The 27,715-nt window shown below is 41.8% G+C and overlaps 2 protein-coding genes across 2 annotated transcripts in view; both read right to left on the bottom strand.

The window, feature by feature from the left end:
- Nucleotides 1-221: 221 nt before the first annotated feature.
- On the bottom strand, nucleotides 222-14,854 carry LOC108495795 (protein kinase C alpha type-like). Its single transcript, XM_017811873.1, has 4 exons — nucleotides 14,760-14,854; nucleotides 13,292-13,399; nucleotides 10,773-10,913; nucleotides 222-6,806 (listed from the first exon to the last, which is right to left on the bottom strand). Exons 1-4 carry the CDS (start codon nucleotides 14,772-14,774, stop codon nucleotides 6,642-6,644), a joined length of 429 nt encoding a protein of 142 aa, XP_017667362.1. The 5' UTR covers nucleotides 14,775-14,854; the 3' UTR covers nucleotides 222-6,641.
- A 2,002-nt stretch (nucleotides 14,855-16,856) lies between these two features.
- Nucleotides 16,857-27,715, bottom strand: part of LOC108495770 (protein kinase C alpha type-like) — a 78,695-nt gene continuing 67,836 nt past the window's right edge. Inside the window, exons 11-15 of the mRNA XM_017811815.1 lie at nucleotides 27,512-27,574; nucleotides 27,140-27,278; nucleotides 21,141-21,221; nucleotides 19,673-19,780; nucleotides 16,857-17,294 (exon numbers count right to left, since the gene is read on the bottom strand). Of these exons, the coding sequence (XP_017667304.1) occupies nucleotides 16,857-17,294; nucleotides 19,673-19,780; nucleotides 21,141-21,221; nucleotides 27,140-27,278; nucleotides 27,512-27,574 (829 nt within the window). The remainder of the gene's footprint in view (nucleotides 17,295-19,672; nucleotides 19,781-21,140; nucleotides 21,222-27,139; nucleotides 27,279-27,511; nucleotides 27,575-27,715) is intronic.

Below are 27,715 nucleotides of genomic sequence, written 5' to 3'. Positions count from 1 at the left end.
GATGTCAGTCTAAACAAGGGAAGTGAGTGTGGGGTGAACGTGGCTGGTGGGACTGGGAAGTCGTGTCCTCTCCCCCAGGAGTGCCCAGATAGGTATTTCAGGACAAAGGTGGGTCCCTGAGCATCATTAATCACTGAAACAACCCCCCTTCCCCTCTGCAGCCTCCGTGGAGTCAATTTTGAAAGGGAATTCCATCAAAGGAGACCAAACTCTCACAAAAGTAATGATCAGTATTTTTATTCGTACACACTTGTTTGGAAACTACAATTAATATTTAACAAAAGCATTTCATGCAAACAAAGATTGAAGATATTGCGAATTATGAAAAGAAAAAAAAAGATGCTGTAATTTGTACATCAGTCTTGCCCACTACACTTCCTATGGTATTTTTTTTTTAATCTTTTGAAAGATCAATGGCCTCTCCAAGTTTTCTGGTATCATCTTGCAAATAAATGATATGAAAATAAATAATGTTCTCCTCTGTATAAATACAACATTAGGGTCTTAAAATAATATTAAAAATATGAATGATTTCAAGGCAGGATTACTCCTTGTTTAAAAAAAGGGAACATTAAAGTAACATACAGTCATTTGAAAAGTTTCAGGTGTTCTCTGTATTGTGCAAAACCAAAGACTGTTGGGGAATGCACATTTTAAAAAGAGCCAACGAGCTTCATTTTGTTGAAATTAATTTTTTTACATTCATTTTGATAACATGGGAGAGAATAAACGAAAGGCCTGGTGGGGAACGAGCCATTGATTAAATTTGTTACCATTGCAACAAAACTTTTTTCTGCTCCAAGGCCAACAGCAATGGACACAAACATATAATATAATTCATATTTTTGGTGATTTTGGGTTCTTGGCCCCAGCCAAGCTCTGGAAGGACAGAGACCTTGGCAGTGTTGCCTCATGGGGTTCAAATAGAAGGAAAGTAAATCCAAGTAATTCTTAGGAGAAAAGCTTATATAAATATCAGAAACATCATTTTCCTTTCTATTAAAATGTTCCTGTCAGTAATGATTATAAAATTAATGTAACATCAGCTGTGGACTGTCCAATGAGTCCTGAGTGAGAAATGAGCTCTAATGGCATCAGGCTGAGCATTATCAATGCTGTTGCTACTCATCCTGTTTAGAATCATTAATAGACTTTTAATTTATTTATTTAGGTCAAGTGACATCAGTGGGAGAAAAAAAAAACCAGCTTCTGGAGAAGTTTTCTTTTAAATTTGACCTACTGTGTCACAGACAAGGAAAAGAAAAACACAAAGACATAAATACAACACAGAAATACATTAAAATATCAACAGAAAGTATCAACCTGTCGTGGACGGACCAGGAGTCGTATAAACATTACTAGAAAACAGCTGTGCTGACCTTATTTATCCACAGGGAATCTCACCTTCCAATGATCAGTTCTGGTAAGACTTCCATTAACACGGAATTTTTAAATTGCACATAAAAATCTCAATAACTGGAAGAGAGGTGAGTGCAGCTGACCCACACAGTCAGCATCACTCCCCCTCCACACCCTGACTCCAGGTACAAAAGCTGGACTCCAGATTCGGTAAGAAATGTTATCAGATCGGATTTTATTCCTCTCCAAACGGCTTCAGCAGAGTTACTAAAGTTCTATAAAAAAGTAGAAACAGCATGGTATAGCCAGCAGTACCATGTGAATCCAAGAAGCTGATTTTAATAGTAAAAATGATAATAATACTTACACAACTCTTTTCAGGTTACAAGTGTATTAGAAAGATTGGCTAAGAAGTCCTCACACCTCCCTGTGAGGTAAGTAAGTATTATTACCCCCATTTTACAGCTGAGGTAACTGAGGCAGAGAGGTCCATAAGTGGCCTCTCCCTCTCAAGGTTTTCCTGGGACCAGGAGGGCTGTAGTGCACGGTGATTATTCATGATAAGGCTGTTTAATTACCAATTGTTACTGGCACAGTGAGGAAATCATGCACGTTTATGGAGTCGAGTCTTATTTAATCTTCAACTGAACTATTTCAGATCCCATCTATGAGTGCAGAGCTGAGAGGAAAAAGTGCTTTTTAGCTTGTCTGCTTATGGACTACTGGGCAGCTCAGTGCCTCCCCACAGGCAGAACAGAGGGGACACAGAGCCTGGAGCCCACACTCACGTCTGCAAAGAGACAAAAACCTATGTACAATAACTTATCCTAACGACTACAAGAACTGAAAATCACATTAAATATTTCCAGAAGTTCCCTGGCAGGTCCAAAAGCCCACTGTAAACTCAATACTGTAAATATGCTCTTTCTACGCATCTCAAAGCTTTATTATTGGATTGTTATTATTAATATTATTTCCAAGGATGTGTTTTGCTCAATAAGGAGGCTCTTCCCCCTCTGCTCCCTGCATGTGTCTCCTATGGCATTTTACTGGGATTGCATCCGGATGCACCGGCTGAGGAAAGACTTTGCAAGTGGTACCACTCAATCCTTGGACATGTCACCTTTCCAGCTGGAAGACAAGTTCCTCTCTCACTTGAGTTATTAATTTAATAGAAGCCCAGCACTATTCAATTGAATTCACCTCCAAAGACAGGATGGATTTCAAAGGCCAACAGTGTTCAGATATGATGGGTTTCTGTTAAACTAACAGCTCATCTCCAGAAGAACTTTCTTCAGTTTGTAAAGGGAAATTCAATTGTACTTCTGGAAAGAATGAAGGATCACAAAGCTAAGTTGCATTTCTGCTCTAAACTGCATTAAGAAGGAGTATTTTATTAAGGAGTATTTTATTATGGAGTGTGCTCTCTCCTTCTCATGGATGTGCCATCCTTGCTGAGAACACCAGGACTGGCCAGTGGGTGAAGTGGTTATCCTGGAAACCCACCACCCTGCTCAAGTGGCTCAAAGGTGCACAAAACCACCCAGATGCCTGAATAATGCAGAAATTTGCCTAGGAGCCAGTTAAGTCCCATTTGATCCCTGAAAACCCCTTGGAAGTTTTACATGGCAGACCTGTGCCTCCCTTAGCAGGAACGGGGCTGCCCTAGAACCCCTTGGGACTCAAGCTGTGGGATGGAAACACAGCTCCCAAAACTTCTACCCAAGCTTCAGTGCAGTATAATTCTCAGTTTTCCTTTTAGGAATCTTTGTGGCAACGTGGGTGTTGGGATTACAGTTGCTATCGAACACAAGTGAAAGAAAAGCAGCTCTAATGCCTCTCCCTCTGTTGATACATGTTCTCTAGAAACCCAAATCTTGTGAAAAATATTATATAAATAACATCTGTCTTTAAAAAGATACGAAAAGGCTTGCAGGATACTTAAGGTTTTCCTTGCCATTATAAATGTCTGGATTCTGAGCAGCCACTGGGAGTTCTCGGGACAGGGCCGGTCTGAGCACGAGCGCTCACGTGTGAGGGCACTGGGCAGAGCAATGAGGGGTAACAAACACTCAGTCCCTGCTTTATCCAACCCTGCCTTGCTCCTGCAGGATCCAGGAGTTCACAGGACCTTTTCCTAAGTGTTACAGACACCTACAGAAGACGGTGAGAGTTGTTGAAAACCCGGGGGCTTGAGGTAATGACGTTGAAGAGGAATTTCTGCTTCTACATCAGAAAAACTGGGGAACAAATCCAAGTGCTGAAGAGACTGGTTATGGGAAGCAGCCAGAAAATGAGCAGCTCTGTCCCAGTGTTGGACCAGCTCCGTGTCCTGGTGTGAACAGCACTGACTGTCACAGCTGTACCGGGAACAACCGCCCGCAGTGGGACTTCCCTGGACAACTCATCAGGAAAACAGACCTGTGGGAACATGTGCCCATGGGATCTCCTGCCTGCTTTCTGACTTGGTTCAGCTCTGCCCCTGTTCTGCTTTTCTTACGCCCCAAACCTGTGTGCTGGCATTTCTCCCAGTATTTTCCTTTTTCAAAAGTGTCTTTTCCACATTCTTAAAACACTCACAATGCCGCCTCACGGCAGACTGACTTAGCTGAGAGCCCCTTCTTCATTCAAATCTGAGACACTCAGTAACCTGTTATCTTAATTCAATCTATTATCTTCTACAGCATGATACTCTGATTTTCCTAAACTACATCAGGCTCATAATATTCAGAAAAAAATAAAAACTCATGAATGCTGCACTAGGCCACGTGCTTTGTGGTGAATACCATCCTTTCTGAACTATATAATACACAAAGAAGAAAATGAACTCCCAGTCTTGGCTGAGAACATGTTTGACACAGAATGGCTTAAAAACTTTGCTCCTGAAGTGCGTGAAAAATTTGGAGTCCTGTTTATTTAGGCAACAATCTGAGTTCCTGACAGTTGGCCAACACCCCTCACGAGCCGTGTGTTTTCCCACACCTTGGGATGTCACCAAAGCCTGATCGCTCCGAGATTCTCCTGGTTAGAGCCGGGGCTGCAAAAGGACTACGACTGGGCAGCAGCTGGACTTCTGGAGTGCTGGAAATCGCCCATCCCAGCACCAGAAACAGCTTCTGAAGGCCCCAGGGGTGCCCAGACAACCCACAGGTGCCGTTCACATCCAACCGTGTTTCCCTCCACAGCTGTCCCCCTCTCCACAGGTCACCCCTGCAGGGCCAACCCACCCCCCTTGGCTGCCACTTGGCAGGACTGGATCTTTCTGACAGAATCTTTGGCACAGGTTCCATGTTTTATTGTCACAAAAGATGGATTAGAAAGTAGATTCCCCCTCCCACCCTCCCCCGTTACATATTCTAGTATAAATTTAAGTCTTTTATGGCAAATATCTTACTTTTTGAATATGTTTACATGCTGGAAAAATCGTAACCAGTCTGCATGCAGCAACAGAGACATCATGCTTCTGGCATCATCATGCACATCTGACAGACAAAAAGTGCCTATGGCTGCTAAGGGGAACAAGGCAGAAGGGAAAAAAAAATAAGGGGAATGCACCAAATACTATTTTACATGCTGTAACAAAACCAAAATATGCACAAAACGTATTTACTGATATTTGAATTAATATCTTCTGGTAAAGTTGTAAGAGGAAATATCAAAATTTTTTCTCTAAGTGATAGGAGAGGAGAAGATTGCATTAATTACAGTGTTCATCATTGCAAATAAAGTCTATTTCCTTCTCTGCAAGTAATAAGCAGATGTGAAATGAAAGCCTAATTGAACCTCGTATAAAACCTGCAGGTAGCAATTATCATTTAAAAGTATATCTACTTTTAAAAAAAGAGATTATACCCTAAGCCAGTAACAATATCCAAAACCTAAAGTAAAAATCAAAACAATAGCAAGAAAACATTTAGCTAAATCTAAATGTGTCATTCAGAACAAGAACTTTCACAAATAAAGCACGAGTTGTTTTATAAAAGTTTTATAATACTCTTTATGCTTGATATGATTATGTCAATAATATAGATCTGCTTATTATTAACCCTTATTATTAAGAGTTATTACTAAACATGCAAAATTCATTGCATGAAGCATATGTAAAAGGTATTAAATTCCATTCTATCAGTAAAACAAGTTTTAGGTGCTGCTTCTTTCAGGCTTGATTATTCTACAGCCCAAAGTTTTCTGAATTAAAACTGATTATTTTAAGACTTAACTCTCACTTGATTTTCATGAGTTATTCTGAAGAAATCAGGAAGTCACTCGGGGCTGCATTTTTTTGTTAATTTAGTACACATAATCCTTTCAATTTACTGCCCTACACTGCAGACTATAAATAAACACATGTAAATAAGATTTAGGAGGAATTACAGTTTTGTTTTACATTCCAGGTTAATGAACTTCATAGTAAAATATTGGTATTAGAACCAGTTAACAGTAAACTCGAGGAGCGGTGTAAATTAAACCAACTGAACAAACAATGGCACCCTGGATCACAGAATAATCTCATGGAGATTAAAATTCACAAAAGTATTATTAAAATTATTACTATTATCAATATCATTATTATTATTATTAAAGACAAAATTTCACCCTTGAGTTTATCACATGCTACTTAGCACAAGTCCCTAGAGATGTGGCCACCACTGGAGCGCTTTTGTTTGTGATCTTACGGGATCGGCTCACGAAGCCTCAGGGTCTGATTTGATTTTATTCCCCCCTCCCACCCACCCACCCGTTCCCAGCTTTCTTTTTCTGCCATATTTTCCAAACAACCCCTTTCAGCACTGTTTTTGCAATGCCTCTCCTCCCCGGTGCTGTCGCTCCGTCCCTCGTGCTGCTCGTGTCCCCGAAGTCCCCGGGAACTGCAGGAGGAACAGTCCCACCTCCAGCATCTGCACCCAAGGACTAAACATTCCAGGTGGTTTTTTTAAATTCAGACCACGTGTTAGATTTTTTTCCCTAACACAACAGAGTGGAAAAGGGAGCAAAAGGACAGTGGGAAGTTACAAAATATATAACGTACCAAAAAATGGGTAAGTTTAGACAAGTCAGTGGTGACTTCTAGAAGAGTAAGAGGGCACCGTACACTAATTTATGTCCCATTAAGACAACAACGCCGTTGCAAAGCCCAAATCCTGACTAAGTGGCCCTTCCCTCGCCCTACACTCTCGAACCCTACAATTTCCAGGCCCAAATGGAATCAACAAGGCAAAAGCCTAAAAATTGTAGGGTTGCGGGCTGTTCCCCACGGCGGGATTTGTTCCTGCTCTGCTGTTTCATGCTACATTTTCCACCAGGGGGTGCACGAACTGGGGGTTGACGTAAGAGAACCCTTCGAAATCCGTTTGGTCTATGTTGGCAATGACCAGCTGATCCGGGGGCGTCAACACCGGCTGTCCTCGCGTGAAGAACTTATCGAAGTTTTCGGCCCCTTTGCCACACTGCAAGGAAAGAGAAAAACAGGGAAAAAGGCTCAAAAAAAACCCCCCAGCAAAACATTGGTAGTCCCAGCGTTTTGTCAGGACACGTGCGAGGCTTTCCCTCCTTTCTTATGAGCGGTTAAGGGAAAATTTTCCTTTCGGATATTTCAGCAAAAAAATCCACACAAACGGAGAAGTTTTAACGGGTGAGTTCTGATGAAAAGCAGCCAAGAAAGGTTTCCAGCCATCAGCATGAGGTGATGAGATAATGAGGTTTAAATATTCAGACTTACTGGGATACAGAAAGAAAAAGAAAATATTTTTATGGGCAGAAGGAGATACTTTCTCTGTCAAGTCATTTAATTCTTCTTAAGACCTTTATGATACATAATTAAATTTTTGTGTTAGTCTCTGTTTCCTTTACGATCTGCAAAAAGCTTAATGCAATTTATTTATATGCTTTGACTCTTCATTGTACAGCCTATAAACTCTTGTTGATCCATAAAGGACAGCACAGCCTCAGTCCTGGGGATGGTGGGAGGGAGCTGGGCAGGGAGCACATCCTGGGACGGGTCCTCATTACAAAATGTGCTATCACAGGTTTTTTTCCTTTTTTTTTTGTCTTAAGAGACAGTTGTCTCGCAAAGCCCAGCCAAAAAGGGGGGTTATATATAGCTCCAGGCTGAGCACAACTCCTTCAGAACAGAAACCAAAAGAAATTAGGTTTGCAGAGAGGACAGTTGGGAGGAATGCAGAAAACACTCGATAGGCTGGGAAGTATGAGTACAGGCGTGTTAAAAAGGATGAAGGTGGTACCAGAACAAAATTTAGCTTGTGTGCAAGAAAAAGATGCATCTTTGAGGAAAGTCAGGCATTGAATAATGTGGAGATGTCTGAAGGAAACTGCTAAATCTGCTCATCTTAAAACTACTGTAACAGATCTTTGAACAAAGTGTGGTTGTATGATGAAGGCACTGAACGTTTCTTCCTGTTGTCACTGACCTTTCCCTCCCTATCCATTCTTACAATATCCCTACAATCATGTGGATTTAGAGGGTAACACTACATTATTATCTTCAGACTCAGAGGATAAATTAGAAAGGGCAGAATAGGGCCTGTACAATAGACCAACATTAAACATTGATTTTTTTTTTCTGAATGAATGCAACATGGATTAATCTGTGCATTTAAGGGAGAAGCCAACTGGAAAGGGGCCTGGATTCAGGGGTGAGATGTTTGGCTGTCTTGGAAACTGCCCAGTCACAGTTTCCAACCTTCTTGCAGAGCACCTGGCAGGTGCTGGACCTGGACCTGCCACCTGAGCCGAGCTCAGAACTTCTGCCTGGGGCTCAAGGTGGTTTGTATTTCAGATGACAAGCACGTGCCTGGAAATCAGTGCTCACAGAGGACACTGGCTCAGCCTTGCAAAAACACAAGCACAGGAACACTGCCCCGGGTTCAAGGCTTTTTCCACATAGGGGTGGGTACCCTGGTGCCCACTGAGGCCAGTGCATTTTGGCACAGAATCCCTGGAGAACAAGAATGGAAACAGCTGAACTTTAACAAGGGGAAAACTCTGAATCACTGGCATGAAAGTTGATGTATCCCCAAATTAAGTTAAATTTATTCAGAGGCACAACACTCAGCTCAGAGCAGCCACAAAAGGGCTATTTATACAGGGAAGGCTTTTGCTAAAAAGATGATCTGCAGATAAGCATCATCCTGCCACAAAATGATGCTCTTTTTTCTTTTTTTTTTTTTTTTAAATTTTTTTTCCTCTTCTTTTTTCAGCAAGTGGAAAGTATTCAAACAACTTGCATATTGAAACCAAACTTCCTGACTCCATTAGGCCTCTCACTATTGCTTGTATTAGTAGAGGCTAAGAAATAAATCATGTGAAATATGGGTATATCTGGGGAGCAAATATAGTAATTTATCAATAAATTTGCACCTTCAATTACATTTTTGTCCTCACAATAAAGAGCAGCATTGCTATTGTGAACATTAATGCAGCATTAAAGCAGAACTGCAGAAATTCTAAAACTCCTAACCTTAAAAATACAAGTAAAATTGGTCCTTCTTGCCAAATAATCAGCCTATGCCTACAGCCTGTGAAATGTCAGTCTGGAAGTGAACACATTATTTAAAACCAACCAACTGCTGACCCAAAATCTGCAGCTCCATGTTCAACTAAGAGCCGTGCCTGGGTGAGGAGGCAGCAGGATTATTCCTGGAGAAGATGCACCTACAAAGGTTTTCTGAAAAAAACCCACGCCAAACAAAGCCTATAAATACATCCCTATCTTCAAACAGATTAAGGGCTGTGTGTTTTTTGCTTTCTAAAATGAATATCCATTCCTGGAGGCATTGAAATGTGTAGGGACATGGTTTAGTGGTGGGCTTGGCAGTGCCAACTCCAGCAGTGGGAACTGTTGGATTTGATGATCTTAAAGGTCTTTTCCAACCTAAACGATTCTATAATTCCATGACACTGATACAAATAGAATCAGCAACTGCAATAAATGAGTTTTACATAGGGTATGTAAATACCAGACTTGGATTTTAAATTATTTTTATCTGGGAGAGTAAAGGCTCCATGTGAATCTGCCTTGGTGCATTTTAAAAGCAGCCTGTATGAACAAACCAGGTCAGGATACCCACAGGGATGGAGCACAGCTGCTCCAAAGAGGAGCCAGGATCTGCCACAAAGTGTGCTGTGATGGAACCAGACCATCCTTCAAGCTTTTAGTACCTTCATGCTGGTGATACTTTTAACTTCAAGGAGAGTCTAAGCACTCATACCCTGAGCTAATAAAAGCTTGGAGCTGTGAAGGTAGATTTGCTTTATGATCAGCTTTAAGTCTGACTTGAGAAGCATGTAATCAAAATCCTCCATAAAATACCTCTAAAGAGCAGCTTCCCTTTGCACAGCCAGCTCTGGGGACCAGCTGGGCAGGACTGGCAGCACCACACATGTTCTTTTGTTCTTTACTTATTTACACCCTTCCCTGCGTGCAAAATCCACACCATATAAAAAAGGGTATTTTCCCTAGCACAAAACACCCTTCTCAGCTGCAACTCTCCTCCTGGTGATATGAAAAAGTCATTTGTATGAAGGAAGTGAAGAATAATTCTGCCACTGGGTATTGGCATCCCTCTGTTCATTAATTTGTGGTACCTCACTAGTGTGCCTGTATTAGCAAATAAATCAGTGTACAGACCCTACACCTGAAATGCCAGAGCCAGCCAGGCCTCTCAGCTGAAATAAAAAAGGGATAGAGAAGAAAGATTCAATGTTAGGACATAACAATTTACAGCTGTTCCTTAAAGCTTGTATTCTTGTGTGCTCTTTGCCTGTCAATAAACCAATACATGCTGAAAGAAATTCTGTCTCAACAAGCCCAGCTCTCCCCATTCTATTAAGCAAACAGCTCTGAGGGTAAGGACATCTTTCCACTTGCTTGGATTTCTAAAATATTGCTATGGATACACGTGTGCAAACCAGTAACAAACATGAAAAGTAAATCAGGGATTACTTTGCAAACCGAGCGGACGTTGCAGGATGGGGATACAACCCCCTGTGCTGTGCAGGCTGTGGAGGAAATTCACCCCTGCAATTCAGATCCCTTGAATCACTGGCTTCAGACGTTGTTCAGAGGAGACAGCCATGAGCCATGTTTATCACCAGCCTCACACATCAGCCACTGATGTGAATATGCCAATTTTCCCCGTTTTCGGCACCTCCCGCAGTGCGTGGCCGTCCAGGCAGGACTCAAACCACCGAGAGACATTTTTGCAAAGGAACAAATAACGCTGGGTTACACCACAAGGTGCCAAATCACGAGCAGACTTACAGACTGGCCTGCCATAATCAAATTGCCTTATTTGAGCAGTGTCCCAGATCTGCACCACCAGCCAGGCAGCATTAATGTCACCCCACGGGGAAGTCGGAGTGCAGGCGAGGGAAGGACTTGGCATCTCACTCACCACTTTAGGTTTGAAAGGTGGCTGAATCTCTCTGTTTTCCAATTTTTCCCAGTCAATCCTCCTGAAGAAAGCATGTTCCCTGATGTCTCTTTCACCTTCAAGGCCACAGCCAAGGCGTTTTGCAGGATGTTTTGTCATCAGCTGTCGGGAAGAAAACAGCAAATGATTCAATTTAACGCTGGAATGGAAGTGAGACAGACTTTCCCCTGGTTGTGATGCTCTCACTCCTCTCCCGAAGATACACATTACTAATGAAATTGTTTTGGAAAGGTAAAATTCAGTTTTTGAAGATGAATTTTCCTGTTTGTTCCCTGGAGACAGCACATCAGCAACAAAATCAGGGGCTGCGTTGGAGAACTTTTCCCCACTTGGCACTGGTTGCCACCAGAGGTGCAGGTGATGCCCAGGACATGCTGCCATCCCTGCTCACAACTCCTGAATTTCACCTTTGGTCTTTCAGTCTTATAAATCTCCAGAACAGCCTCTGCCTTATCTCAACAATCAATTAAACATAATAAATTCCAACACACTAAAGCTGTATGAAGTACAACCTCCCCACTCCCATTTCATTTCTCTGGCCTTGTTCAAGACATCTCATTACAGGGCCTCCAATTCCTTGGCACCCAGCTGCCAGTATCAAATCTGTGTTTCCTCCCTTGCATTCTTAATGACATCCTGGTCAATACTATACCCACTTGCAGAGATTAGGCAGACTTGGGGAAAAGAAACAACCCAAAACCCACCAGCACGGCGTGCTCAGAAAATGTAATGTGCTCCCTAATTAACAAGCTCCTCAGCATCTCCTCAGTTGGTGTGTACATTAGGAATTGTGCAATGTAGCCTCAACTCTCAGTTTCAGTGTTGTGGGGACGTTTTAAAGCTGTGCTACAAATTATATATGATTAATGTGCTGCTGGGAGTGATACCTCCACACATCTTTTTAAAAGCTCAGCTGTAGTGCTTTAGTCTCCTTCCAAATGTTGAGTTGATCTGATTCCAATTTTAAACCTAAAATAAAAGTGACTCCAAAGCAGATTTGGGAAGGGGCTGTGCACTGGGCTGGAATCACAGCCTTCTTCAAGCCTAACAGCAGCTTTCCCATTTTTGCTACCTTTTCCAAACCCCTTGCTTTAACAGTAAGGGGATAAAAGAAAACGTGAATATTGATTCTGGTAGTTTTAATTCTTTCCAAAGTTCCTGCATTTACCAAGCCCAACAAGCTCTACATCAGTGGAATGGATGTCAAGCAGACAAATCGATCCCAAGAGCACAGTGGGCATGTTTGTCTTGCCCACTGGTGCCCAGTCCTGGGATTGCTGAGCTCCCACTGACTGCAAGGCTCAGAAGCTTTGCTCACTGAAACCTGGGATTAATTTGTCAGTTCAATACAGATGATGAACACATCAGTGTCACAGAGATTTGACCTTAAACCTCGTGGCAACAGGGCAGTTTTAGCTTTCTGCTCTCTCTGGGTGTGAGCACCCAGAACAGCAGCAAGCAGGGGAGCTGAAAATGGGGTCATTACATCAAATTCAGGCTTTGCTGTTTGAAAATGTGATTGTCACGACAAGGCAATAATCTGCATGTACTTCACAAAAATATATGGTGTTTATTTTTTGCTACCCAGCATGTCTACACTGGGATAAGCTCCAAAATTAGCGTGGTCTTTCCTTTTACCTTGTTGCTCTAAACATCTTTCCTTTTCTGTGATGATTTTCCTTAAGGGATTGATATCCAGCTCATGTATAATACCTCCTAAATGGTTGCAAAGGATATACCAATTTAACTGATTAACTGATACTAAAGGCAGTGGTGTTTTATCAGTGTAAATCAGACCTCAAATAACGATTACAAACAGTGGGTTGGAAAAGCTGCAGACTGATGGTTCTCTGGAGAATCACATGGAGTCAAAGGAAAGTCAAACAAACTGTTTTTTCCTGAGCTAATCCCCTGAAGCAAAATGTCTTCTTTTCCTCAAAATTTACAATCTAAGGCCAATTTTAGGCCGCACAAGCCACCACTGGGTCAGGATTTCCCCATGGTTTCCTCCCATTTATGCTAAAGATTTTCACATAAGCTCATCTTTACCTACATTTAAAAATGAGTGTTAGTAACTCTTTTGCTCTGCTCCTGTCATTAGGCATCCTGGGCTGAGGACTCTCTGGAGGATCTGGGATCCAGCCAAGCTGAGAAATCTTCTCACCCTGCAAAATTGGGGCTGTGCTGCTGCGGGTCGAGAGGCAAAGTGGGTGGAGATGCTTCACACCATCATCCTGTTAATAAATTCTGCTTTGGGTTTGGCAGCTACTGATTCTGACATTTGTTCTTGCCATAAAACAAGCAGGAACAGCGGGAAGAGCCGAACCCTTATCAGTGACACCAAGTGACAAGAGAGCTGAGCACTGCCTGACAGAAGTTGTCCTCAAAAATACTACAGTGCCATGTCAAAGCCAGACAGATCCAGCTATTCACAAGGATTGCCAAAAAGGAACTTAATGGTAAAGAAGCATTTATCTCACCCCCTTGCAGATGGAGACAGCTTCTTTGGACAGTGATTTGGGATAGGACACGTTATGCTCCATTATGGACTGGAAAAGTTCATCTTCGTCTTCCCCATCAAATGGAGGCTGTTGAAAACAAATCACAGGTGAGTTCCTTACTGGGATTTGCTCTTTTTAAAAAAAAATTCTCCACTTTTTATGAAATGGCATGACAATACTGTGCCCAAAGAGATCAGTACACAGCAGTGGTCCTTGTCCAGGAGCACACACCAAACTCCCAGCCATCTGCACCCTGGGTATCTTCTGATCCAGAAGTTTAGTGTTCATCAGTCTCAGGTTGAAATCCAGGAAAAACATTCATTTTTGCCCCCACAGGTTAATGAAATGTATGCAGGACTATCTTCATGATCAGCTTTAATCAGTTTTTAAAGCTGCTCTGCACCAGGGAGGCAAAATACTTTAAAGGGTGAAGTTTGGAGATTGAACTTTCAATTACCCTGTGCTAAGGTACATCCATTCCTCACTTACTTCTGAATTCGAGTTTGTTTTATGTCATGGCTGTAGACTCTGCTTCTGCGACTATCACAAGAAAGGGCTGCATTATATTTTAAAACAGAGGTGTTAGGGAAGTGCCCATGGGTGACTCCCCAGGATATGGGCACCGTGCAAGACCCAACCAATGGTAAATCCCATTTTCTCCAAAGCATTCAGATTCCCTGTATTTGCAGTGCAGCCTGTAAAGTATTAACACCTGCAATTGCCACACATTAAAACTTTTAAAATGTCACTGGAATTTAGTAGAGAAACTATTAAAGGCATTTGTTAAAAACATCTGTATTAAGCTCAGGAAACGCCTGCTTTTAGCTTAACACTCACTGAAAGCCAATTGCAGAAATCTTTTCCAACTCAAGACTAATAGAATTCCTTGAAGTTGGTACTTATCTGCCATTTACTGCAGCACAGTGTTGCTTTCCTACCCCAGTGCCTCAGAGAGCAGCCTCTCATTAACTGTGCAGAAGGAGGGCTCTGTAACTGAGCACATTTCCAAGAGGCCAAACCCACACTTACCCCCAGGACATACAACACAAAAACTGTATTCTCGGGATTTAACTGCAATGCAGAGCCTATACACACTCTTATTATGCTTCCCCGTGGTTTCAAACTACTAAATGATATTTCTTCCACTTGACATGCGTTTTCCTGCTCAAGTGTCTCCCTTTCAATCCTGAAGATGGCTATTTATAACATTATTGCAGTACAAAGGAGCCGTATTCAAAGGCAGAGCTTGATTATGTGGGCACAATATAAAGAGCTTAAAGCCTAAATACATTCTCAGTTGAGTCAGTCAAGAGTACAAGGAGATAATAGCAGTATGAAAGGCTTCAGTCTTATCCTCTAATGGTCTAACCCTTTAGGGAGCCTTGGAACAGAGCAGCCTTGGAGATGCAGGAGGAGGTCACAGTGAGCACGGGAGGGTAAATCTTACCTGTCCAGCCAACATCTCATAGAGCAGCACACCATAAGCCCACCAATCCACGGACTTCCCATAGGGCTGGTAAGCAATAATCTGTATAATCACAAAAAAAAAAAACCAAAGGAAAAACCCCTGTGTTAACTAACCCCCAGTCCTGTAGCATATTAGATAAATAGTGACATGCAGAGAAGAACATATTTNTTTTTTCAGCAAGTGGAAAGTATTCAAACAACTTGCATATTGAAACCAAACTTCCTGACTCCATTAGGCCTCTCACTATTGCTTGTATTAGTAGAGGCTAAGAAATAAATCATGTGAAATATGGGTATATCTGGGGAGCAAATATAGTAATTTATCAATAAATTTGCACCTTCAATTACATTTTTGTCCTCACAATAAAGAGCAGCATTGCTATTGTGAACATTAATGCAGCATTAAAGCAGAACTGCAGAAATTCTAAAACTCCTAACCTTAAAAATACAAGTAAAATTGGTCCTTCTTGCCAAATAATCAGCCTATGCCTACAGCCTGTGAAATGTCAGTCTGGAAGTGAACACATTATTTAAAACCAACCAACTGCTGACCCAAAATCTGCAGCTCCATGTTCAACTAAGAGCCGTGCCTGGGTGAGGAGGCAGCAGGATTATTCCTGGAGAAGATGCACCTACAAAGGTTTTCTGAAAAAAACCCACGCCAAACAAAGCCTATAAATACATCCCTATCTTCAAACAGATTAAGGGCTGTGTGTTTTTTGCTTTCTAAAATGAATATCCATTCCTGGAGGCATTGAAATGTGTAGGGACATGGTTTAGTGGTGGGCTTGGCAGTGCCAACTCCAGCAGTGGGAACTGTTGGATTTGATGATCTTAAAGGTCTTTTCCAACCTAAACGATTCTATAATTCCATGACACTGATACAAATAGAATCAGCAACTGCAATAAATGAGTTTTACATAGGGTATGTAAATACCAGACTTGGATTTTAAATTATTTTTATCTGGGAGAGTAAAGGCTCCATGTGAATCTGCCTTGGTGCATTTTAAAAGCAGCCTGTATGAACAAACCAGGTCAGGATACCCACAGGGATGGAGCACAGCTGCTCCAAAGAGGAGCCAGGATCTGCCACAAAGTGTGCTGTGATGGAACCAGACCATCCTTCAAGCTTTTAGTACCTTCATGCTGGTGATACTTTTAACTTCAAGGAGAGTCTAAGCACTCATACCCTGAGCTAATAAAAGCTTGGAGCTGTGAAGGTAGATTTGCTTTATGATCAGCTTTAAGTCTGACTTGAGAAGCATGTAATCAAAATCCTCCATAAAATACCTCTAAAGAGCAGCTTCCCTTTGCACAGCCAGCTCTGGGGACCAGCTGGGCAGGACTGGCAGCACCACACATGTTCTTTTGTTCTTTACTTATTTACACCCTTCCCTGCGTGCAAAATCCACACCATATAAAAAAGGGTATTTTCCCTAGCACAAAACACCCTTCTCAGCTGCAACTCTCCTCCTGGTGATATGAAAAAGTCATTTGTATGAAGGAAGTGAAGAATAATTCTGCCACTGGGTATTGGCATCCCTCTGTTCATTAATTTGTGGTACCTCACTAGTGTGCCTGTATTAGCAAATAAATCAGTGTACAGACCCTACACCTGAAATGCCAGAGCCAGCCAGGCCTCTCAGCTGAAATAAAAAAGGGATAGAGAAGAAAGATTCAATGTTAGGACATAACAATTTACAGCTGTTCCTTAAAGCTTGTATTCTTGTGTGCTCTTTGCCTGTCAATAAACCAATACATGCTGAAAGAAATTCTGTCTCAACAAGCCCAGCTCTCCCCATTCTATTAAGCAAACAGCTCTGAGGGTAAGGACATCTTTCCACTTGCTTGGATTTCTAAAATATTGCTATGGATACACGTGTGCAAACCAGTAACAAACATGAAAAGTAAATCAGGGATTACTTTGCAAACCGAGCGGACGTTGCAGGATGGGGATACAACCCCCTGTGCTGTGCAGGCTGTGGAGGAAATTCACCCCTGCAATTCAGATCCCTTGAATCACTGGCTTCAGACGTTGTTCAGAGGAGACAGCCATGAGCCATGTTTATCACCAGCCTCACACATCAGCCACTGATGTGAATATGCCAATTTTCCCCGTTTTCGGCACCTCCCGCAGTGCGTGGCCGTCCAGGCAGGACTCAAACCACCGAGAGACATTTTTGCAAAGGAACAAATAACGCTGGGTTACACCACAAGGTGCCAAATCACGAGCAGACTTACAGACTGGCCTGCCATAATCAAATTGCCTTATTTGAGCAGTGTCCCAGATCTGCACCACCAGCCAGGCAGCATTAATGTCACCCCACGGGGAAGTCGGAGTGCAGGCGAGGGAAGGACTTGGCATCTCACTCACCACTTTAGGTTTGAAAGGTGGCTGAATCTCTCTGTTTTCCAATTTTTCCCAGTCAATCCTCCTGAAGAAAGCATGTTCCCTGATGTCTCTTTCACCTTCAAGGCCACAGCCAAGGCGTTTTGCAGGATGTTTTGTCATCAGCTGTCGGGAAGAAAACAGCAAATGATTCAATTTAACGCTGGAATGGAAGTGAGACAGACTTTCCCCTGGTTGTGATGCTCTCACTCCTCTCCCGAAGATACACATTACTAATGAAATTGTTTTGGAAAGGTAAAATTCAGTTTTTGAAGATGAATTTTCCTGTTTGTTCCCTGGAGACAGCACATCAGCAACAAAATCAGGGGCTGCGTTGGAGAACTTTTCCCCACTTGGCACTGGTTGCCACCAGAGGTGCAGGTGATGCCCAGGACATGCTGCCATCCCTGCTCACAACTCCTGAATTTCACCTTTGGTCTTTCAGTCTTATAAATCTCCAGAACAGCCTCTGCCTTATCTCAACAATCAATTAAACATAATAAATTCCAACACACTAAAGCTGTATGAAGTACAACCTCCCCACTCCCATTTCATTTCTCTGGCCTTGTTCAAGACATCTCATTACAGGGCCTCCAATTCCTTGGCACCCAGCTGCCAGTATCAAATCTGTGTTTCCTCCCTTGCATTCTTAATGACATCCTGGTCAATACTATACCCACTTGCAGAGATTAGGCAGACTTGGGGAAAAGAAACAACCCAAAACCCACCAGCACGGCGTGCTCAGAAAATGTAATGTGCTCCCTAATTAACAAGCTCCTCAGCATCTCCTCAGTTGGTGTGTACATTAGGAATTGTGCAATGTAGCCTCAACTCTCAGTTTCAGTGTTGTGGGGACGTTTTAAAGCTGTGCTACAAATTATATATGATTAATGTGCTGCTGGGAGTGATACCTCCACACATCTTTTTAAAAGCTCAGCTGTACTGCTTTAGTCTCCTTCCAAATGTTGAGTTGATCTGATTCCAATTTTAAACCTAAAATAAAAGTGACTCCAAAGCAGATTTGGGAAGGGGCTGTGCACTGGGCTGGAATCACAGCCTTCTTCAAGCCTAACAGCAGCTTTCCCATTTTTGCTACCTTTTCCAAACCCCTTGCTTTAACAGTAAGGGGATAAAAGAAAACGTGAATATTGATTCTGGTAGTTTTAATTCTTTCCAAAGTTCCTGCATTTACCAAGCCCAACAAGCTCTACATCAGTGGAATGGATGTCAAGCAGACAAATCGATCCCAAGAGCACAGTGGGCATGTTTGTCTTGCCCACTGGTGCCCAGTCCTGGGATTGCTGAGCTCATATTGACTTCTTAGCTCAGGAATAATGCTCACTGAAACCTGGGATTAATTTGTCAGTTCAATACAGATGATGAACACATCAGTGTCACAGAGATTTGACCTTAAACCTCGTGGCAACAGGGCAGTTTTAGCTTTCTGCTCTCTCTGGGTGTGAGCACCCAGAACAGCAGCAAGCAGGGGAGCTGAAAATGGGGTCATTACATCAAATTCAGGCTTTGCTGTTTGAAAATGTGATTGTCACGACAAGGCAATAATCTGCATGTACTTCACAAAAATATATGGTGTTTATTTTTTGCTACCCAGCATGTCTACACTGGGATAAGCTCCAAAATTAGCGTGGTCTTTCCTTTTACCTTGTTGCTCTAAACATCTTTCCTTTTCTGTGATGATTTTCCTTAAGGGATTGATATCCAGCTCATGTATAATACCTCCTAAATGGTTGCAAAGGATATACCAATTTAACTGATTAACTGATACTAAAGGCAGTGGTGTTTTATCAGTGTAAATCAGACCTCAAATAACGATTACAAACAGTGGGTTGGAAAAGCTGCAGACTGATGGTTCTCTGGAGAATCACATGGAGTCAAAGGAAAGTCAAACAAACTGTTTTTTCCTGAGCTAATCCCCTGAAGCAAAATGTCTTCTTTTCCTCAAAATTTACAATCTAAGGCCAATTTTAGGCCGCACAAGCCACCACTGGGTCAGGATTTCCCCATGGTTTCCTCCCATTTATGCTAAAGATTTTCACATAAGCTCATCTTTACCTACATTTAAAAATGAGTGTTAGTAACTCTTTTGCTCTGCTCCTGTCATTAGGCATCCTGGGCTGAGGACTCTCTGGAGGATCTGGGATCCAGCCAAGCTGAGAAATCTTCTCACCCTGCAAAATTGGGGCTGTGCTGCTGCGGGTCGAGAGGCAAAGTGGGTGGAGATGCTTCACACCATCATCCTGTTAATAAATTCTGCTTTGGGTTTGGCAGCTACTGATTCTGACATTTGTTCTTGCCATAAAACAAGCAGGAACAGCGGGAAGAGCCGAACCCTTATCAGTGACACCAAGTGACAAGAGAGCTGAGCACTGCCTGACAGAAGTTGTCCTCAAAAATACTACAGTGCCATGTCAAAGCCAGACAGATCCAGCTATTCACAAGGATTGCCAAAAAGGAACTTAATGGTAAAGAAGCATTTATCTCACCCCCTTGCAGATGGAGACAGCTTCTTTGGACAGTGATTTGGGATAGGACACGTTATGCTCCATTATGGACTGGAAAAGTTCATCTTCGTCTTCCCCATCAAATGGAGGCTGTTGAAAACAAATCACAGGTGAGTTCCTTACTGGGATTTGCTCTTTTTAAAAAAAAATTCTCCACTTTTTATGAAATGGCATGACAATACTGTGCCCAAAGAGATCAGTACACAGCAGTGGTCCTTGTCCAGGAGCACACACCAAACTCCCAGCCATCTGCACCCTGGGTATCTTCTGATCCAGAAGTTTAGTGTTCATCAGTCTCAGGTTGAAATCCAGGAAAAACATTCATTTTTGCCCCCACAGGTTAATGAAATGTATGCAGGACTATCTTCATGATCAGCTTTAATCAGTTTTTAAAGCTGCTCTGCACCAGGGAGGCAAAATACTTTAAAGGGTGAAGTTTGGAGATTGAACTTTCAATTACCCTGTGCTAAGGTACATCCATTCCTCACTTACTTCTGAATTCGAGTTTGTTTTATGTCATGGCTGTAGACTCTGCTTCTGCGACTATCACAAGAAAGGGCTGCATTATATTTTAAAACAGAGGTGTTAGGGAAGTGCCCATGGGTGACTCCCCAGGATATGGGCACCGTGCAAGACCCAACCAATGGTAAATCCCATTTTCTCCAAAGCATTCAGATTCCCTGTATTTGCAGTGCAGCCTGTAAAGTATTAACACCTGCAATTGCCACACATTAAAACTTTTAAAATGTCACTGGAATTTAGTAGAGAAACTATTAAAGGCATTTGTTAAAAACATCTGTATTAAGCTCAGGAAATGCCTGCTTTTAGCTTAACACTCACTGAAAGCCAATTGCAGAAATCTTTTCCAACTCAAGACTAATAGAATTCCTTGAAGTTGGTACTTATCTGCCATTTACTGCAGCACAGTGTTGCTTTCCTACCCCAGTGCCTCAGAGAGCAGCCTCTCATTAACTGTGCAGAAGGAGGGCTCTGTAACTGAGCACATTTCCAAGAGGCCAAACCCACACTTACCCCCAGGACATACAACACAAAAACTGTATTCTCGGGATTTAACTGCAATGCAGAGCCTATACACACTCTTATTATGCTTCCCCGTGGTTTCAAACTACTAAATGATATTTCTTCCACTTGACATGCGTTTTCCTGCTCAAGTGTCTCCCTTTCAATCCTGAAGATGGCTATTTATAACATTATTGCAGTACAAAGGAGCCGTATTCAAAGGCAGAGCTTGATTATGTGGGCACAATATAAAGAGCTTAAAGCCTAAATACATTCTCAGTTGAGTCAGTCAAGAGTACAAGGAGATAATAGCAGTATGAAAGGCTTCAGTCTTATCCTCTAATGGTCTAACCCTTTAGGGAGCCTTGGAACAGAGCAGCCTTGGAGATGCAGGAGGAGGTCACAGTGAGCACGGGAGGGTAAATCTTACCTGTCCAGCCAACATCTCATAGAGCAGCACACCATAAGCCCACCAATCCACGGACTTCCCATAGGGCTGGTAAGCAATAATCTGTATAATCACAAAAAAAAAAAAAACCAAAGGAAAAACCCCTGTGTTAACTAACCCCCAGTCCTGTAGCATATTAGATAAATAGTGACATGCAGAGAAGAACATATTTCCTTGAAAAAGGCCAGCAAGCCAATCCTGTAATCCTCACTCCAGCCAATCACTGGTTTCAGTGGGAGTTGGATTGTTTTGCAAATATTAGTCTAAACCCACCCTCACCTTTGATACCCTGATATCTTGGCAAATGTGGCTCTCAGGAGTCCTTGGGATGTGCGTTTGAGGGCAAAAGAGGAAGTACAGCAGCACGACGTACTAGACAAGGCAAAAACGTTATCCATCCATGTCTGTCATAGCTTGAAATCATGAGAATCACTTAATTTATGTACTATCAATAATTAAGCCCTTCTTTTCAATATTTCTATTTTTGTTCTGCTGTAAAAGGAGTCAAAATTTAGGAAAAGAGCAGACCCCTAAAGAGCTCAGTGATGTTTTCCCAAGCCTCATGATTGTGATTGTTAGGACGAAGCCAGGTACCAGCTACCTCAAAAAGAAAGGGGTTCCTGCTGTTCAGACTAATGGAAATGTCAAGTATTGTTCACATTTGACTCATGGAGAAGCACAAACTGAGTTCTGACACAAGGAAAGACTGTGGGTGCCAACAGCACCCAGGGCCCCTCCTGCATCATCATCTTTAATTGAGGCCTCTTCAGATGTCAGCCTTCATTTATTTAAGAGCTGGGTTTGGGAATGGGATAGAGGAGTTTGAGGGTGCAGATGTTCTCTCAAATCTCCTTCTAAGTAACTGTGAAGGGATATTGTGAATTGGGAAGGCAAGCAGGATGTCCCAACCACTGTCCATCCCTACCAGGGAAGGCAGCAGTGGAGCCTTCGACCCTCCACCACCAGAGTAAGCAGGGAACTGAGGCAGTCACTGCTCCAGAGGGGCCTGCATTTATTTTCCTGTTTGCATGTGGTTTTATTCCTTGTGAGACAAATTGCTAAGCCCAGTACACATCACATATTGTAAATTTTTTACTTATCTGAAAGAGAAGTTGAACTGGCAAGTTTTGTAGTTTCTCAGGAAAATAGTGAGTCACCAGTGCAATAAAGCAGCACTGCCTGGCTACTAAATAAAATTATAGTCTCTGTGTGAATATATGTTCTTCCCTGAGATACAGCAGCACATGAATTAAAAATTACTGCAATGTTTCTAACCAAAAGGTTTCAAAATCAATTGTATTTTGGAATGTATTAGACAATCACAGATAATACCCAGATTCTCATCTGGAAGGTCCTACATAAAGGCAAATCTATATTACTTGTCTCTTAGTGGTAATATGGACTTAAAAATATATATTTGGGACGTTCATTTCATACTGTATTAGTTGACACACTTGGTTACTCTCCCTTTCATTTCCATCACCAGTAAGTCCCAGAGGCCCACTGGAATCAGTGTTGCCTCTTGAAAGACCAAACAGTTTCAAACTTTTATCCAGGAAAAACACTGGCCTTTTACACACAGCAAATGATACACTATTTCATCTTCAATCCTTCTCTGACAATCTCTCTTTGCCTTATGGCAAAGAGCATTTTATCAAAAAAAAAAGAGGTATTTTTCAGGTCATTAATTCCTAAGGGCAGAACATTTTGTACAACAAGCGTGCTCCATGTAAGTGGTTTTGAGAGGAACAGTTTATTTCAATTAGCAAATGAGAAAAAAAAATGGATCCACAGCAGTGAGAAAGAAAATGCTGCTACACTGCCAAGATTCTGTACCTGGCAGCCAGGTCTGTCCAGGAGCCCACAGTCTACTTCTCCTCCTATTGTGGAGGAGTTTGATGAGTTTATTGAGGGGAGAAAATGGTTTAAATACAGCAAAGCAATGTCATACAATGAAAGATGAACCGAAGCACTGACTCAGTGACGCTGGTTGTTTATGCAGCAAGAGGTGAGTCAAGGCTGGGCTCTTCCCTAAATAGAATTTCCAGCAGCAAAGCAACCTGCCCCAATGAGATCTGCCTTTGGGAGAGAAGAGCTGGCAGAACCATCAAGAGAGGCAGAATTAACATGAGAAAAGCTCCTCCATTAAACCTAAGGTAGGGTCAGAATCACTGCAATTTTCCTGCTGTTTGGTGCCACATGTCAACATCTGACAACCAGAGCTGGCAATGCCTCCCTCACCTGGACCAGTGATGGAAGAGGGGCAACTGAGACATAAATACAGACACCAACACTGGAAAGGTGCCACTGCAACTACAACAAGAACAGTCCTTTCATTGAACCTACCACCAGGTAGGAAAAGGTGGCCCTGTCAAATCTGCTGCTGGACACCGGAAGATTTTTTTCCTTTAATCCTAATTAAATACACCCAGTTTGAATGACCAGCTCAATCCTTGTAAGGCTGTGGCACAAGGGAAGCACAGCAAAGCAATCTGCCACGTTCATTCACCAACCTGTGGTTATCCTCATCCTACTGGGAGCTATTCCCAGCATTAATTGGAAGTGCAAACGAGAGGAAAGAACGCTCACTTCAAGGAAGGAATGACATGTGGGAGGAAGCAGATGAGCTTTCAATGTACAGTCAAACATGCACTGGTACAAAGTCAGCAAGTTCTAAATGTTGTATTTTCAGTAGTTCCCTCCTCCTCATCCAGAATTCATCCTGTATTACCTACCAGCTGCTGCACTCAGAGCCATCCCTGCCTGCCTTGCAGCTGCTGCCAAAATAATTCTATCTGCATGGACAAATTTTGGTATCTTTTAGAGCAAATTGGGGTATATTAACATGACCTCCTGTCTCACCACAGTGTGCAGGGCAGACTCACAGAGCAGTGAGGGAGTTCCTGTGCCTAGAAATGAAGAGCTGTCCCCTCCTCCAGCTAGGATCTCTGCTTTTCACTGGCCAGGGAGGAGTGAAAAGCTGGTAGGACCCTTCCCCCCAGCTCCTTCTCCATCATTAATTTAAGTTACTGCCTTTTCCATCTCCTTTTCCATTCCAAATGTCCCATTTTAACTACCTATTGCTGCATTTTAAGAGCTCTGCCTTTCCAGGTTCTGTGGATTTGAGCGCTCAGGAAGAGCTCAGGAATTTCTCTCATCAAGCAAAATTGGCAGAAGAATGTTGCTTTTTTTTTCCTTTTTTTTTTTTTCCCCCCCATTTTGCCTCCGAGGAAGGCACAGTTAAGAGCAGGACACAGAGATTAATACCAGCAATTTGTAGGAATGTTTAGATCATTGCAGCTTGCAGCTAGTAGCCAGTTGGGATGAAAAGATTATATCCCAGAGGCAAGAGAAAATCTTTTGTGAACACATCTGATGTCTGCAGGAGAAGCTAAAACTCAGTTATTAAAAGAAATAAATATTACTAGCACAGGAAACAGTCACACACACGCTTTCCAAACCTCTGTAATACCTATTTGCCTCCCACAATCCTGGCAAATTCAAGGTTACAGCTGAAGGTTTTGAGGCTGTTGGATGGAGGAAAAGGGAAATGGAGTTTCTAATTTAAATTCTTCTGAAATTCAAAACTCATCACTCTGGCTGCTGCAGGGATGCTGATGGTGGGGTTCTGTGCTGGCAGAATCCCTTCCCACTAATCCTCTTGACATCCATCTCCTCCTGTCTCTCTTGACTGGTCAAGGCAACACAAAGTACTAATTGATTTCACAGCTATTTCCCCACTCTGACCATAAATATTTGAGTTCAGCACATCAAGAAATATTCTGTACAAGATAACCACTTTCTGCCTGACAGAAGCTGTCAGGCCTGGGATCCCACCAGTTTAACCTCTGCACATTCCTTAATGTGCATGGGATAAGAAAATGAATATTAATTCCAGTCTGTTTTCCAGCTAAGTAACAACAAATGGTAACTTTCCCAATCATAAAAAAGGGAAACGTTATTTTAGAGTACACCAAGCTGTGCAAAGTCTCTTTGCTGAACGAAGCACTTTATTTTCCATCCAGAGATGGGCCGTGTGACACCAGCTGAGACGTCCCTGTAGGGTCCTTCCAGCTGTGTAATCCCTGAACTGTGTGTGGGTAGTTCATGTAGAGGGAGTGTGGGGCTCCTTCAGACCCTGTTATTGTCACACCATTATTTCCCAAATGCTGATGGAAAGAGTTAATTCTCTGTGTTTGAGTACAACCCACTCACAGGACTCTCCTCCAGACACCTTCAACAGTTTATTTAGATTTAGCTCATTTATCTGCACCCAGCAGGGAATGGGATCGTGCAAATGCATCTTCATTAAAATCTATTATAAATTGATAAATTTTAGCCCATGGAAACATGCTGAAACACCCCTGCAAGCAAAACATGAACCTTCCTTTGAAGTTTACCACAGACCTAGTTAACAATCTGCCAGTCACAATAATGCCTTCAGAATCAAAAGAAAATCAGTCAATTCAATAAAATAAAATCAAATCTGTTTGTAAGATGATAGAAAGACTATTTTCCTCCCAATTACTGGATGTTTTGGTGAAAGGTTTATTTCTTTATATGGAATTTCCAAATAAAATAAAGTAATTCACTCCAGCACTGACTCATATTGAGCATTTTGGTGTTGACAAAATGTTCTTTGGTATCAACTGGCACAAGACAATTGCCACAGAAAGGACACTCTAATTTGGTATATTGGCTTCCTTTTCATTTTGACAGAGGAAAATGAAATATTCTGGTTGTTCTGATATCCTGCTGCAAGTAACAGCAAATGGTGAAAAAACAAGGCTCTATAATACCCAATATTTCACTCTGAAAATCATGAATTAGCAACCGGGAAAAAAACAAACTATTTTTCATTCCAATTTCACAGAGATGACAAAATTCACCTTAGACACTAATTTACTTGTCCATGTATAAATCTACCCTATTCCAACAAACACAATTACAGCCAGAAATGTTCCAGCCAGAGCTGCCTCTTGCTCAGTACCCACTGAACAACTGAGTATCTTGGATCAGGATCCAGCCTCTTGCATCAAATTTGCTGCCAAACAAATCAAGACTCCTGAAAGCTCAGTATGCACAAATACCAGATTTTAATATTCATATATTTGAATTATATCCAAATCACCACATGTGCTTGTTTTTAATGTTTTATACCTAAAGCATTGAAATACAAATCATATCCAGACTAAAAATCTCAAATCCAAACTCATATTTATCACAGGCTTCAAAGCACAACTGTGCTTCTCAGGATCAGATTTTCATTTTAGACCCACTGCAGTTGGTTCATGCTTGACTGTCGCTTTCAGTGGCTTGAACTGGTATTCCCAAATCATGGAAAACTCAAGGCAAATTATGGATTTATTATGTCAACTCCGTTCAAGCCCTGATCTTACAGCTTTGGTCAGGCCTTCAATGACTGGAGTTTTACAGAGGTCAGTGAGAAGCTTCAAGACCTCAAGAGTCCCTTCCCAAAACTCACTGAGTGGTTTGTGATTTCCTGAAAATGCCAAACAGTGCTTTAAATAAATGCATTTTGGCAGCTTTGAGAACTTATGGAGAAATACATTAAAGAAGCAAAATTTGCTCCCAGTGAAGTATTTGCTGACCTCAGCAACAACCTCAGCACCATCCAGGAAGTTTCTATGACTTTACAAATTGCAAAGTTTAGTTTAATAACATTTCCAGCCTACAAATTTAAAATCACAAGGTGCTGAGCCTGTCTTTTTTTAGTATGAACCAAAGCTGAAGCACTGATCTCATCAAAAGTTTTTCAACCAACTAGATTTTTGGAATAGCGAAGTCTTATTGACAATATTGCATCAATTAATAAAGATATTCAATATACCTGCAGAAGGATAATGGTACCATCCACAGAGAATCCAGAGTTCCAGCTATCCAAACCCATGGTGTACAATTTGTGTAGGGACAATTTCCATTTGAGAGACTAAAAGGTTCTTGAAATGGTCAATATTTACCTCTGGTGCAATGTAGTCTGGAGTGCCACAGAAGGTCCTGGTTGTTACTCCATCTAACATATGTTCTTTGCACATTCCAAAATCAGCAATTTTAATGTGTCCTTCTGAATCCAACATCACATTATCTAATTTCAGATCTCTATGAAGAATCACAGCAATTTAATGTTAATGCTTAGGATTAACAAAGTATCAGAAAGCTCAGGTAAAACCGGGGGCTTTGGTTTCCTCCTCACCAGCACCAACACAGCAAAAAGAGCCCCACACTGATGGCTTTTTATACAGTGTTTTAAAAATACACTGGAACTTTAAAGAAACTGATTCATTCAGGTTTTTAAAAATAGTTCAGAATTTCTTGTGTCAGATTATACTCACCTATAAATAATCCCTCTGTTGTGGAGAAAGAATAACCCAATGGAGATCTCGGCTGCATAGAACCTGTGTGGGAAAAAAAAAAACCACAACAGATTTCTTACTGCCTCGTGATTTCCTTCAGACAAAATCATTTGGATGTGCATCATGGTAAATAATGATAGCATTATAGCATATGAAATACATAATTTATAGCGTGTATATATG

This window comes from Lepidothrix coronata, unplaced genomic scaffold (assembly GCF_001604755.1).
Source record: "Lepidothrix coronata isolate B3197 unplaced genomic scaffold, Lepidothrix_coronata-1.0 Scaffold34, whole genome shotgun sequence".
Lineage (NCBI taxonomy): Eukaryota > Metazoa > Chordata > Aves > Passeriformes > Pipridae > Lepidothrix > Lepidothrix coronata.
This window is presented reverse-complemented; position numbering and strand designations above follow the sequence as displayed.

Excerpts from the sequence above, each read along its gene's own strand:
- LOC108495795 (XM_017811873.1), bottom strand. Across the intron at positions 10,914-13,291 it reads CTGTCTCCATCTGCAAGGGG|CTGATGACAAAACATCCTGC; the intron begins GTGAGATAAATG and ends TCTTCCCGACAG. Across the intron at positions 6,807-10,772 it reads CACCTTTCAAACCTAAAGTG|TGTGGCAAAGGGGCCGAAAA; the intron begins GTGAGTGAGATG and ends CTTTCCTTGCAG.